At 34.9% G+C, this 13073-nt stretch overlaps 1 protein-coding gene across 6 annotated transcripts in view; it reads left to right on the top strand.

The window, feature by feature from the left end:
* Positions 1 to 1254: 1254 nt before the first annotated feature.
* SLC4A10 (solute carrier family 4 member 10) overlaps positions 1255 to 13073 on the top strand; it is a 359094-nt gene continuing 347275 nt past the window's right edge. For 5 of the 6 annotated variants that reach the window (XM_064382673.1, XM_064382670.1, XM_064382671.1 and 2 more), the window contains exon 1: positions 1256 to 1458. In XM_064382673.1, the coding sequence (XP_064238743.1) occupies positions 1411 to 1458 (48 nt within the window). In that variant the 5' untranslated portion in view covers positions 1256 to 1410. Of the gene's footprint in view, positions 1459 to 13073 lie in introns of all 6 variants that reach the window. The other variant, XM_012440527.2, reaches the window with a different exon arrangement.

The following is a 13073-nucleotide window of genomic DNA, read 5'->3' as shown; positions in this document are numbered from 1 at the left end:
GGTAGACCAAATTGAGCCCCATATCAGTAAATTTCTAGTTAGATATCTTGTTATTTAAATCCTTGGTATCAACTCAGTATGCTATGTACAAAGTAGCCACTTAAATATACTAATCATTAGGGTTTTAAAAATAAATTTTTTGATAAAAATATTTTTTTTGATAAAAATAATAGAAGGTTGTTGTAAATAATTGTATTGAGAAGGAAAATAAAAGTTATCCATAATTCTACCTGCAATGAGCATCATGGAAAATTTTGATGTATTGCTTAAAATAATTTAATATTCACTCCTGCTGATGAAAGGTTTTAGAATCTGGTGAAAATTTTCTTATTTAAGATAAACTGTGTTAATAATTTTTAGTCATCCTCTTTTAGTCCTTGAAAGTTCTTTACTACTCTTCATTTGTAACCTCTGTACACTTAGTCTGGAATTCACTGATAATATGGGCTTCATTAAAATACTTTAAATCTACAGTAAGTTTTAGGAAATATGTGTAGTTACTTGATGATATTCACCAACTACTTCCTACAAAAGAGCTTGTGTTTTCTTCCATGGATTATTTAAATAATCCCCTAGCCCGATTTTGTTGAGACTTTTAGGCAAAGGGGTATGTGCTTGGGCTATTCTTGTCAGTTTCATTGTCTTTTCAAAGTGCTTTAGTATCTTGATCATTCCTACTATCAAAATATTTTCTTTCTCTGTCAACAAAATATTTATTTCTTTTGTTGAGAAATCATAGAAAAACATATACTTTATTTTTAATAGTGTGATTTACCCAAGTTTTTCACTTTTAAAATACTGAAAATATCTGTTCAATCCTTATTGAGTCAACTATGACTTAAATGCTTGATTTTGTTATCGTTGGTGGTGAATAGTTCAGTCTCACTAAGACATGCTAATATTAAGGTCATCTTATCTCTTTTAAAAGTCCCCAGGCACTCGGAGTGGGACACCTAGTAAACCTTATTTTCATCATCTTGCTTGAATTATGTCTCCTATGGGGTTCTGGGAATGAAGTGAGTTGCCTCAAAGTGTCAAAATCAGACTGATTTGGTTGGAGGCCAACTTGGACTAGTCTATATGAGAAGTGAACATCTTAGGTGAGATTCTTAATGCCCATTAGACTTGTAGCATTGCATGCTGTATTTTATAGTAGTAGCCAGGTGTGGGCAGTGATACAGGGCTTGGGGGATCTCCCTTACCGGCCCAGGGATCCAAGGCATTCAGTGCAAAACCTGGCCAGCAGCCCGAGTGAGTAGGAGCCATGTGACTCTGGTGAGTTGGAGTGTGCAATTGCCTCCTGCTTCAGAGCTACCTGATCCGAATACTAAGCAGAGCGAGTGCCGGGCTCAGTGTAAGACACTGAAGACACTGCAGAGCAAAGTGCTTATTCCAGAGGCGTTACAAAACATGGAGATTAAAGACCAGGGAGCCCAAATGGAGCCGCTGCTGCCCACGGTAAGAGACAACCTGCTATCACATAAATTAACCGCGTTTGCTGCAAAACCTGTTAGGCAAGTGGTCTGCTAGCTAGGTGCAGCGAGTGTACTTTTGGGGTGGTGGATAGCTCCCACGACATAGGGACAGGGGTCTCCTCCCATCTTGAGAGACTGAAATGCATAAAGCAAAGCACACGATCCTCCCCCCCGCAACTTCTCAATATGGATGCACTACGGTGATGAAATGTCTCATGTTTGCTGCTGTTTGAAGAAATGGCTAGGTTTTAGCAGCAGGGGCAGTTACGTGTCTCTCTGCCTGCCTGTTACTGCTTTATCTCTCTATTTCTTAGGTTGTGTGGTGGTTTAAGCCCTTGCAACGAAGCCCCCTTTTAGCATGTTTAATCCCTGTTGAATTTCCTCCCCCTGCCTCATCGCCAGGCAGTGAGGTGAGGGAATCTGCTGCTGCTGCAGCTCTAGAGATTTAGTCTCCACAGAAACCAGGGGAAAGAACAGAAGGATCGTGTGTGTGTGTGTGTGTGTGTGTGTGTGTGTGTGTGTGTGTGTGTATGTGTGTGTTAGTCTCTGTCGAAGGGAAATGTGTCATGGTTTTTGTACAAAGAAGGTATGCATTTTGGGGGGACAGGCACACAAGTCAGATTTGAATATCAGAAAGGTTTCTGAACTGTCATTTGGTAATAGTCCATCTGTTTATCTCTGGGTTCTTAAGCTGTTTCCCTAAATTTAATTTTTGTGTAAGTGATTGATTTGCCTATCCTCTCCACAATCTCTCTGTCTGGCTCGCAGACTTTGAGATCTTCAGACAACATCTTTTTCAGTCTGGAGCGGCTGCTGTTGCTGTTGCTGTGTTTAACGAAAAAGGAAAAAAAAAAAAAAAAACACAGTATTTTCTTGCTGCAACAGAGATGACAGTCGTAGCTTCCAGCCATCTATCAGTGCTATCTCAGCAGAAATCCCCTCCCTGCACCAAACCAGAGAACGGGGCTGTTTCTCGGCTCCCTGTTACTAAGGTTGGTGACCCACCTGCACGGAAGGGACTGGTGGTGAGCTGTCCATTTCTGAGTCCATTCTTAGGCTTTCAACAAAATGCTTCCATAGGAGGAGTGGGCAAATTCTGGGCCACTGTATTTTCAGGGCCTTACCTCTCCTGCCGGGCTCAAATGCTGCAAAAAGATTCCAGTTTTCATCCCCGGAATCAGCTTTGGCGACTGAGCATGCCCAGTTCTCCTAAGGACGCCAGGTTTGGGCAGGGAGGGAGCAGAGTGATAGGAAGAATGCAAGGAGTTACCACCAAGAATAGAACCTCAATAGAGGGCAGGGGCAGTGTGAGGGGAGGGGGCCAGGAGAAAGGGAACTGGAGAAGGAAGTATGTCAATTACCCTGCCTACCTAAAAATAGAGATATTTCTTTGTGGCATCAAAGTGGAGTTATAAAAAAGTAAGTGTAAAAGATTTGTCCATCTTCCCAAACTTGAACAAATACATAAATTAGGATTCTGTTAGTACTCAGAATAATGTTAACGATACCAGGGAACTCTTGTTCTCTGGATGAGAGAAAGGAACTATGCACAGGAATCGTGGTATGGGAATTTGGAGAAGGTTAGATATAGGGAACCCCCCCACCCTTTTTTTTGGCTGGTGGTAGGGGTGGGGTGTTGGAACCTGTCCTAGAAAAGAAGGCAGAAGCCAGTTTGATGTGGCTTATGGATCGTCACTTGTGGGGAACAGTTAAAGGGCTTAGGAACAAGTGAGGATTAACTAGAGGAATTTAAAAGAGGATGACATTACTGGGCTAGATGGACAACTAATTTATAGCTTCAAAGAGCAGAGAAAATACAAGTCTTTCCAGAAAAGTAGGTCTACAATACATCTGATGGAAATTTTCGAAGGCCAGAGTCAAAAGTTTGCATGTTGTGAGCTTAATGGCCAGTAGAAAATAGTGACAGTTTAATGGTAAGAGAGAATCATATTAGCAGATCGTTATAAGAAAAACAAGTCTGAGGGGCTAGAGAGGATGCTGAATTACTGGTCCAGTTTTATACTTGTATAGCAACTCCCCCAGTTGCTTTTATGACCTTTTCTTTGTTTAGTTTTCAGAACAAACATGTTAAAGCAGATTTGATTATTTTTATTTTCAAGGTGAGAAGTTGAGGCACAGGGAGTTTGAATAACATGTCTAAGATCACCCAGTGATGAAACTAGGACTGGAATATAGGTCATCTAAAACTAGTTCAGAAATTTTTAAAAAATTTAATATTTTTTACATCACATTCATAACCAGGCTTAACATGATCAGTTCCTGGACTGAAGTTTTCATACTTGGGCTCTGTTTTAGAAAATTAATCAGATGACTTTGCAGATAATTATGTGAGAGGCAATATGGTATAATATTTAGAAGGTAGTCAAGGCCCAACACTGCTGTTTATTTGTTATATGATATTGGGAAAGTTATAAGTTATAGTTTCTTCAACTGAAAAATGAAAAGGTAATGTTACTGTATATCTCCTGAGTTTTGGGATGAGTAAGTTAAATAACTTATATAAAGTTCTTGGCATTGAGTAAGTGTTCAATAAAACTTACTAGCTATTGTTACTGCTGCTATAAAATGAATATATCATTGCTATATTCATCTCAATATAGACACTGAGATAATGTATAGGTTTCAGTTTTTATGAAAAGTGGCTTGTCAGTACTGTCTATCAAGAAGGAAGAGTAGAAAATGGAGCACTGGAAAGACTCTTCATAGTGGAGGTGGGAGATGGAGTTTTTTACTTATAATTATAAAAACTTTGCAATATTCTTGGAGAGCCAATTGGACAGGCATTAAAAGCCAAAATTAGATATGGGACAGAAGTAGTCAGAGGTAGATAGATAGAGAAATGAGAGAGAAAGAAAAATAATAAGAATGGATAAGTATGTCAAATGAATGAATATATTAATCCTGACAAGTGAAATGGAGGAACAGATTCTCATTAAGCCTCCCAGCGTTTACCTCCATTTAGTATAATATATATAAAGTACATTTGAAGGATATGGGTGGAGGAGGCCTAGATATGTTTCTCTTTTTTTCCAGTCCTTCTTAGGAAGCTTCAGTGATAATTTCCTTTTGCTGGACAAGCCATCATTGCATTTCGTACACTCTAATCACTCTAAGGGTTAGGGCATTCACTCTTGTTGGCTTTAGTGTACGGTTTGGTTTTCTAGCTACTGGCTGTTATGTCTGAAGTTATAGAAAAAGTGTGTCATAAAGATGCATTCTCTTAAGTGCCTACTGTTGGCCAAACACATTCTTGGTGCTTGAGATGCAGCAATAAATAAGGCAGGCAAACACTCTATATATGTGAAACCTCACACTCTAGCTAGACTACAAGTAGGACCTGATTTAACTTTTTAAGAGACTGCTGCTTTCTCCTCAAATACTTAATCATCATTATAATCTTTTTGAGATGGATGTATATGGAGAATATATGTAACAGTAATAATGGTGATATTTTAGTAAGATGGAATTAACCTTGTAAAATATGAAGCCCAATATGTAGGATTGCATTATGATTTCACATTTTCTTTGATATTCAATGTCGAATTTGCTTTTAGGAATAGCCAAACAGTTTAAAAATTATCAGGCTATGTAAGAAACTTCCAGGAGAATATATAACAAATATTTATATCTTATGACATTTAATCTTGGGTGATCTGTAGTGAGTCCTCTTTGGATCCCTTCTAAGATTCTGAGCTTACTCATAAAATTTCCCTACCGTATGAAACTATAGTAAAGTTCACTTTTAAAAGGTAATTTGATAATATAGGATAGATGATTAGATTTAGCACTTTTAGAAAATGCGAATTCCATATTTCAAATGGCCCAGTTTATTGAATTGGTTTTTTTTGTGGGAAAAAGTTACAAAAAAATCTGTAGTATTATTAAATCAAGGAAAAAATGGGACTAAAATGTCAAAGTAACAAAAAGAGCACATGGATTGGCTAAGTAATATTGCTTTTTCTATTCAATTTCAATTGAAATTATAATCTGAGTTTAAAGGAAACATAGTCACTACACCTTGTAGTCTGTAAGAAGCAAAATGCAGTATAAGAAATTAATTTCTGTTTCTACTTTCATGACTTGAATTGTTACTCTAGCATGGTGAGTGACTGTCAAAATAAAACACATATATAGGATGCTAAGGTTGAGAATGAGTGGTAGAAACTGAAGACTATGGGTATTATGTTCACTTACTTATTAGTATTATGTTTATGATAAAAATATTGAGATCAGATTAGGAAGTGGGCTTGTTTATGAAGAAGAGTTAGAAAATATCTGGACCAAGGTCTGGAACTCAAATAAAGTCAGAGAGCATGGTCAGAATACAGTCATACTTCCAATATATCATTTCTTTCTAACCTTGAATGATGGTTGCCTCAGAAGTCTAAACTGGGCATACATAGATGGCAGTGCATTACGATGAGCTGCAAGAAATGGAGAAATTTGGATGCCACTCTCAGCCCTTCTGTGAGAGAGACTTCAACTCTTCCTTTCTCATATCACATAGGACACATGAAAGTGATCATTTGACTTCCTGTGAGGACACCATTGTCAATTTATGTAGTAAATATTAGTTAAGTTTTGTGTTTTATTTTTAGGTAAAATAAAATTAAATTGAAGTTTTAATATATTCTTGTACCACAAACTGTTGTCTCAGATACTCCTTGGGGTGTATTACTTTTTGTTTTTTAAGAAAAAGGGAATAATTTGTGTGTGTTGCATCTTTTATGGATGTGTGTATATATATATACACACACACACACACACACACACACACACGTATATATTTTTTAATAGGTCTTATTTTTTAGAGTGACATAGGTTCACAGCAACATAAAGCAGAAGATACAGAGATTTCCCATATATCCCCTGCCCCTACATATGCATAGCCTCCTCTATTAATAAGTACTCTCACCAGAGTGGTACATTTGTTACAATTGATGAACTATTATCACCCAAAGTCCGCAGTTTGCATTAGGACTTGGTGTTGGACATCCTATAGTTTTGGACACATTTATAATAACATATATCCACCATTATAGTATCATACAGAGTCATTTCACTGCCCTAAAGATCCTCTGTGCTCTGCCTATTCATTCCTCCCTTTCCACTAACCTCTGGCAATCACTGATTATTTTACTTTCTCTATAGTTTTGCCTTTTTAAGAGTATTATATAGTTGGAATCATACAGTACATAACCTTTTCAGATTGGCTTCTTTCATTTAGTAATAGGCATTTACATTTCCTCCATGTATTTTCATGGCTTGATATCTCATTTCTGTTTATCACTGAACTATATTCCATTGTCTTGATGTATCACAGTTTATTTATTCGTATATCAACTGAAAGATATCTGAGTTGCCTCCAAGTTTGGCAATTATGAATAAATCTGGGATAAACATCTATGTGTAGATCTTTGTGTGGACATGTTTTCAATTTCTTTGGGTAAATACTAAGGAGTGTGATTACTGTATTATATTGTAAGAGTATTTAGTATTTTTTAAAATTGCCAAGCTGTCTTCGATAGTGGCTGTACTACATAGTATTCTCACCAGCAATGAATGAGGTTCCTCTTGCTCCACCTGCTCACCAGTGTTTGGTGTTGTCAGTGTTTTATACATTGTTGGACTTGATTTGGTAATATTTTGTAGAGAGTTTTTGCATTTATGTTTATGAGAGATACTGATTTGTGTTTTTTTTTCTTACAATATCTTTGTTTGGTTTTGGTATTAGGGTGATGACCTCACATAGTGAGTTAGGGAGTATTCTTTTCTATTTTCTGACATAGATTGTTTTGGAAGGTTATTAATTACTGACACCATTATTTTAAATAAATAGATTTGTATATATTTTGACTAGCGGACTGTAGAGATCAACTGGAATCTAGGTTTTAGACTGGCTCCTTAATTTACAGATGATGGAACTGGACATCAAAGACATAAGGAGATACATTTAAGGGCATGCTACTTATGAAGCCAGTTAATGGCAGAACTCAGCCTAGAGTCCAAATCTCTTGATTATTCATTTATCATTCTTTCCACTATTATATAGGCTCTATTACTAGCATATCATCAACATCTGAGTTCCAAATTAAAATAGAAATTAGACAATGTTTGTAAAGTAATAATAGATATTGTCTCAGGCTCATGATAGCTACATCTGTAATCCTCATGATAATCCTGAAAGGTTGCCAATGTTTTCCAGCCTCGCAGATGAGAAACTGAGGTCCAGAGAGTTGTAAAATTATCCAAGTTCACATAGCTAAAAAGTGCTAAGCTAGGATTTGAAAACATTTTATCTAGTTAATAAGTAACTTGCTCGTTTAAGGCCAATTAAACAATAAAAAAGAATCCCATTATAAAATGAGCTTTCACATCTTCCCCTCCAATAAAATATGAAAGTACTCTGATACAAGGTGCTATAAAATGTCAGGTCTTTTTGGCCACATATTTAATGATTCCATTTATATGAAATGTCTAAAATAGGCAAATCCTTAGAGACATAAAGTAGATTAGTGGTTGCCAGGGCCTGGGACGTAGGGGAAAGTTAGGAGTGACTGCTAATAGGTAGAGTTTTTTTTTGTAATGATGGAAATGTTCTGGAATTACGTAGTGGTGATGGTTACACAACAACACTCTGAATATACTAAAAACCAATGAATTGCACACTGTAAAATGGCAAATTTTATGTTATGTAAATTTTATTTCAAAAAATTATTTAAAAGTAAGTTATTGTTTAACATTATCTTGAACAAGGAGAAGGCTGAGGATCCAAAAAATGCTTGTATCAGTTACATTTACATAAATTAAGAAGAGGGCAAATAAAGTATTCACAAAAATAAAAGTAACTTCCTCCCCCCAAGAAATTCTTTATCAGAAATTTGATTATCTTTGTCAAGATAATGCTGAGATTGGGCAGGGTTTTAGGTTATTTCCAGACCTAGAGGTCTTGGAATATATCTTCAAAGCTGAGTTAAGAGAATATATGGTACATTCTAAGTACCCGCGAGAGAGAGGGAACTATTTTTCTTGATTCACATTGTATTTAGATATTTAATTTCTTATGGCAATGTCTTGTAGTCTTGTCTTAATGAAAATTTTTATGCAATACAGCAAGAATAACACAGAAATTGAAGAAGTGCCATTTATACAGTGGCTCCTACATTGAGCTTAAATACCAAACTCATGTTGAATTCTAAGTAGCTCAGAACTCGAGAGGTGCTTTCAGAAGATGAAAATGGAGATTAAGCTCTCAGAAGATGAAATGGAGATTAATCCACAAACTCAGTTGGATAGAGTGAGGATATATTATAGCCAAAGACTCTTAGTATAGCTTTGATTTAATGACAAAGTCCCTGTACCAGCATCAGCAAGACTTGCTCATTCATCATGAAAATTATGTTCTAAGGGTCTAATAAGCAAGTTTTTAAGGCAGAATTTTCCCATTGCATATTGAATGTGTTAAGTTGCTGGAGTGCCTCCAACATTTATTTGTAACTCCACTTGTTCTTGCTAATTCTGGAAAACCGAAATTATTTAGAGAAGGTTATTTCTTTCTAGTGTCTTTTTCCCCCCTTTTGACTAATGAGGCTTTGATATCAAAGATGTTGACCTAGTCAATTTTCAGAAAGCAAGTGACGTAAAAAGTAGGTATATAACAACTACCAGATGGGATCAAAACATAGCTCTGCTTAGGAAGCGCATTTCGTTATTGTTAGATCCATACTGCTTTTTTCATAAAGTGGTGAATTTCTGTTGATATTTAAGGTTTTCTGGGAATAAGCCTCTCCAAATGCTTCTGATTTTCTCAGATATATGAATGTGGTTTAAAAATGAAAAAAACAAAAACAAAAACCACCACACACGCACAATAAACCCAATATGGAGAGAGCAGCAAGACACACTCTTAATGTATAATATAATTTGTTATTGGAGTGCATGTTCATGTACTTTGTAGTATAATTTTATGATATAAATATCTTTTAAAAACATGTGATGTATAATTGACAGAACACTTATGGTAAATATAAACATTTGTGTTTTTTCTCCTAAACATTGGAATTATTGAAAACCTTAGACTCCTGAGGACCACCTGCATCAGAATCATGAGGAGGGCTAGTTAAAAATTCAGGTTTCAGGCCTTATTCAAGCCAACAGACTGAGAATATTAAAGGGTAGTACCAAGGAGACCATCATTAAAAAAAGTCTCTAGGTGATTCTTATGTACATTAAAGCTTGAGAATTTTTGCCTTAAATATTAACAAAATAGAAAAATCATCATATATTTATAAATTATTTTAACTGTAAGAATGCTGGATCACCAAGTTTTGCCATAAAACAATCTTTTTAGAAATAATAATTGGTTAGAAAAGTAAGTGCTTACTGTTCATTTTGCTTATTTAGCATATTGCCTATTCTTTTGCAATATTGTGGTGGTGTATATACATATATATATCCTGATTATTTCAATTTATGATGGCTTGTTCATGATTTTTCAACTTTACTATGGTGCAACATCTATGGACATTCAGTATACTTCTCAACTTTGCATGGTGTTACTGCTGGATAAACCTATTATAAATGGAAAAATGCCATTTGTGGAAGATGCACTTTCAACTTATGATATTTTCCATTTACAATGGGTTTATCAGGGCATAACTCCATTGTAAGATGAGAAGCATCTATATGTAAGTTATTTTACTTAAATGCAAATACATATAATTTGTTGCTTCAATCAGTGGCTAGATTCTTGAAAGCAGCTTATTTTGGATAATTTTTGTGCTGCTCTTACAGAGCCAAGTGCATGGAACTCTTTGTTAAATATATTATGGGTAACAGATTAAGTGGCAACACTAGCAGACATTAGTTGTTAAGAGTTTGGATATTGGAAAATTCTAAAAGTTTAAATTAGGAGGTGTGTCAACTTTGGCAAGTTATCTAGGTGTTCAGTCTTACTTTGCTTATCTATAAAATAGGAATGGTAACAATATATCTAACAGGTTTGTGAGAAGCAATGAAAAAATAGATATTATATCATTTAGACTAATGACTCAATAATAATAGCTGTCATTCTTATTCTTGGCTTAATCGTTTTCCTTTGGAATGAAAATCATTACCTGATCTGCACGATGCATTCAATTGTTGATTCAATAACGCTTACTCAATAATTTGGTTATCCATTTGACAGTAATATAGAAGTATGTCAATAATATAAATTGATAATTATAATACAATACATTTTTTCCTAATTATAAAATTAGTACTTGATTTTAGGATAGCTTCAAAGTTATCAAAAATAAATATAAAACGCTAATTTTGTCATGTTTTAGCCTTTTATTTTGAGGCAATTTTTTACTCACAGAATATTTGCAAAAATAGTACAGAATTTCCATATACCTTTCATCCACTTTAACCTGTTAACACCTTACATAACTATATTATTAATGATCCAAACTAGAAAGTTAACATCGATACAATTATATTAAATACCATATTCACATATCACCAATGTTTTCACTAGTGTCCATTTTCTGTTCTAGGATACAATCCAGAGCACCATATTGTGTTTAGATATCACATTTCTTTAATCTCCAATTTGTGACAGTTACTGAGTCTTTTTCATTCATAACCTTGTCACTCTTGAAGTGTACAGGTCAATTTTTTGGAGATTATTACTCAATTTGTGTTTGAGGTTTTCATAGTGATTGAGGTTATGCATTGTTCGTCAATAATACTATAGAAGTGATGTTCCGTTTTCCATTAATTATATCAGGATATACATATCTTATTTCTGGTGACATTACCTTTGATGATGGAGGTATCTTATGTTTTTTTCCCATTGAAAAGTTAAAAAAATTTTCCTTTGTAATAATATATTTGGGGAGATACTTTGAGACTATGTAAATATCCTATTTTTTCTCAAACTTTTGCACACTAATTTTATCACTTATTGGTAAATATTTTCTGTAGCACTTATGGAGGTGTCTGCCTCATGATTTTTTTAAACTTTCATTTGTTTTTTAATAGACACATAATAATTGTACATATTCTATAATATGTATGGTACGATGTTTTGACACAAGTATACATTGTATAATAATCAAATAAGAGTAATTAACATATCCATCACCTCAAACACTTATTTCTTTATTGTGAGAACATTCAAAATTCTTGATTTTAGCTATTTTGAAATATATAATACATGTGTTAAATGTACAATAGAATACCAGAACTTATTCCACCTATCTAACTGTAACTTTGTGCCCATTGACCAACCTTTCCCCATCATCCCCTTCCCCGTACCTTCCCCAGCCTCTAGTAACCACTATTCTATTCTCTACTTCTATGGAAACAACTTTTTAAGATCCACACATAAGGGAACTTCAAAAGGTTTGTAGAAAAATGAAATTAAAAGATAAAAATAAAAATATAAGCTTTATTTCTCAACATAAACTCTATCAAGTTCAGGACACTTTTGTAAGTGATGATACCAGCCACTTAATTCATCCCTAAAGAACTGAGAGTCTTGGGAATTTAACCATGTCAGTGTGGTCTTTCTTTTATATTATTAACTGAAGAAAAATGGGTGCCCTTTATGGATTTTTTTAAAGATTCACACAAAAAAGAAATTAGAATGAGCCATATCAGGATGTTAAGGTGGATGCCTAATAATTTCTCATTGAAACTCTCTCAAAATTGCCCTTGTTTGATGAGAGGAATGTATAGAAACATTGTTATGGTAGAGAAGGACTCTCTAGTGAAGATTTTCTAGGTAATTTTCTGCTAAAGCTTTGGCTAACTTGCTCAAAACAGTCTCATACTAAGCAGATGTCATTCCTTAGCCCTCCGGAAAGTCCACAAGCAAAATGACTTTAGCATCCCATAAAACTGACGCCATGACCTTTGTTATGAATCTGTCTGATTTTGCTTTGACTGGACCATATCCTTCTCTTGGTAGTCATTGCTTTGATTGTGCTTTGTCTTCAGGATCATTTTGGTAAAGCCATGTTTCCTCTTTTTTTGCAATTAATCAGAGAAATGCTTCAGGATTTTGATTTCACTTGTTTAAAACTTTAATGGAAAGTTCTACTCTTGTCTTCAGATAATTTGGGTTCAATGGTTTTGGCACTGTTCTAGTTGAAAGTTTACTAAACTTTAATTTTTCAGTCAGAATTGTGTAAGCTGAAGTATTGGTATGGCTATGGTCTTGGCTATCGCTTGTGCTATTAATTATTGGTCCTCTTCAATTAGGACACAGACAAGATCATTTTTTACTCGAAAATTGATATGGATGGTCTTCTCCCGTGGGCTTCAACATTGTTTCTTCCCTTCTTAAAAAGGAGTTATCCATTTGTGAACTGCTGATTTATTCTGGGCATTTTCTCCATAAAGCATTAGTGATTTTCACCATTCTTCCACTCAGGCTTCGCCATAATTTGATGTTTTTTCTTGGTTCAATTTTAGCAGAATTTATGTTATTCCGATATGGGCTCTTTTCAATCATTCTTCTACAAAGACACATGTGCACATATGTTTATTGCAGCACTATTCACAATAGCAAAAACCTGGAACCAACCC

Source organism: Aotus nancymaae, unplaced genomic scaffold (assembly GCF_030222135.1).
Source record: "Aotus nancymaae isolate 86718 unplaced genomic scaffold, 86718_ANA_hifiasm-v0.15.2.pri h1tg000029l, whole genome shotgun sequence".
Classification (NCBI taxonomy): domain Eukaryota; kingdom Metazoa; phylum Chordata; class Mammalia; order Primates; family Aotidae; genus Aotus; species Aotus nancymaae.
This window is presented reverse-complemented; position numbering and strand designations above follow the sequence as displayed.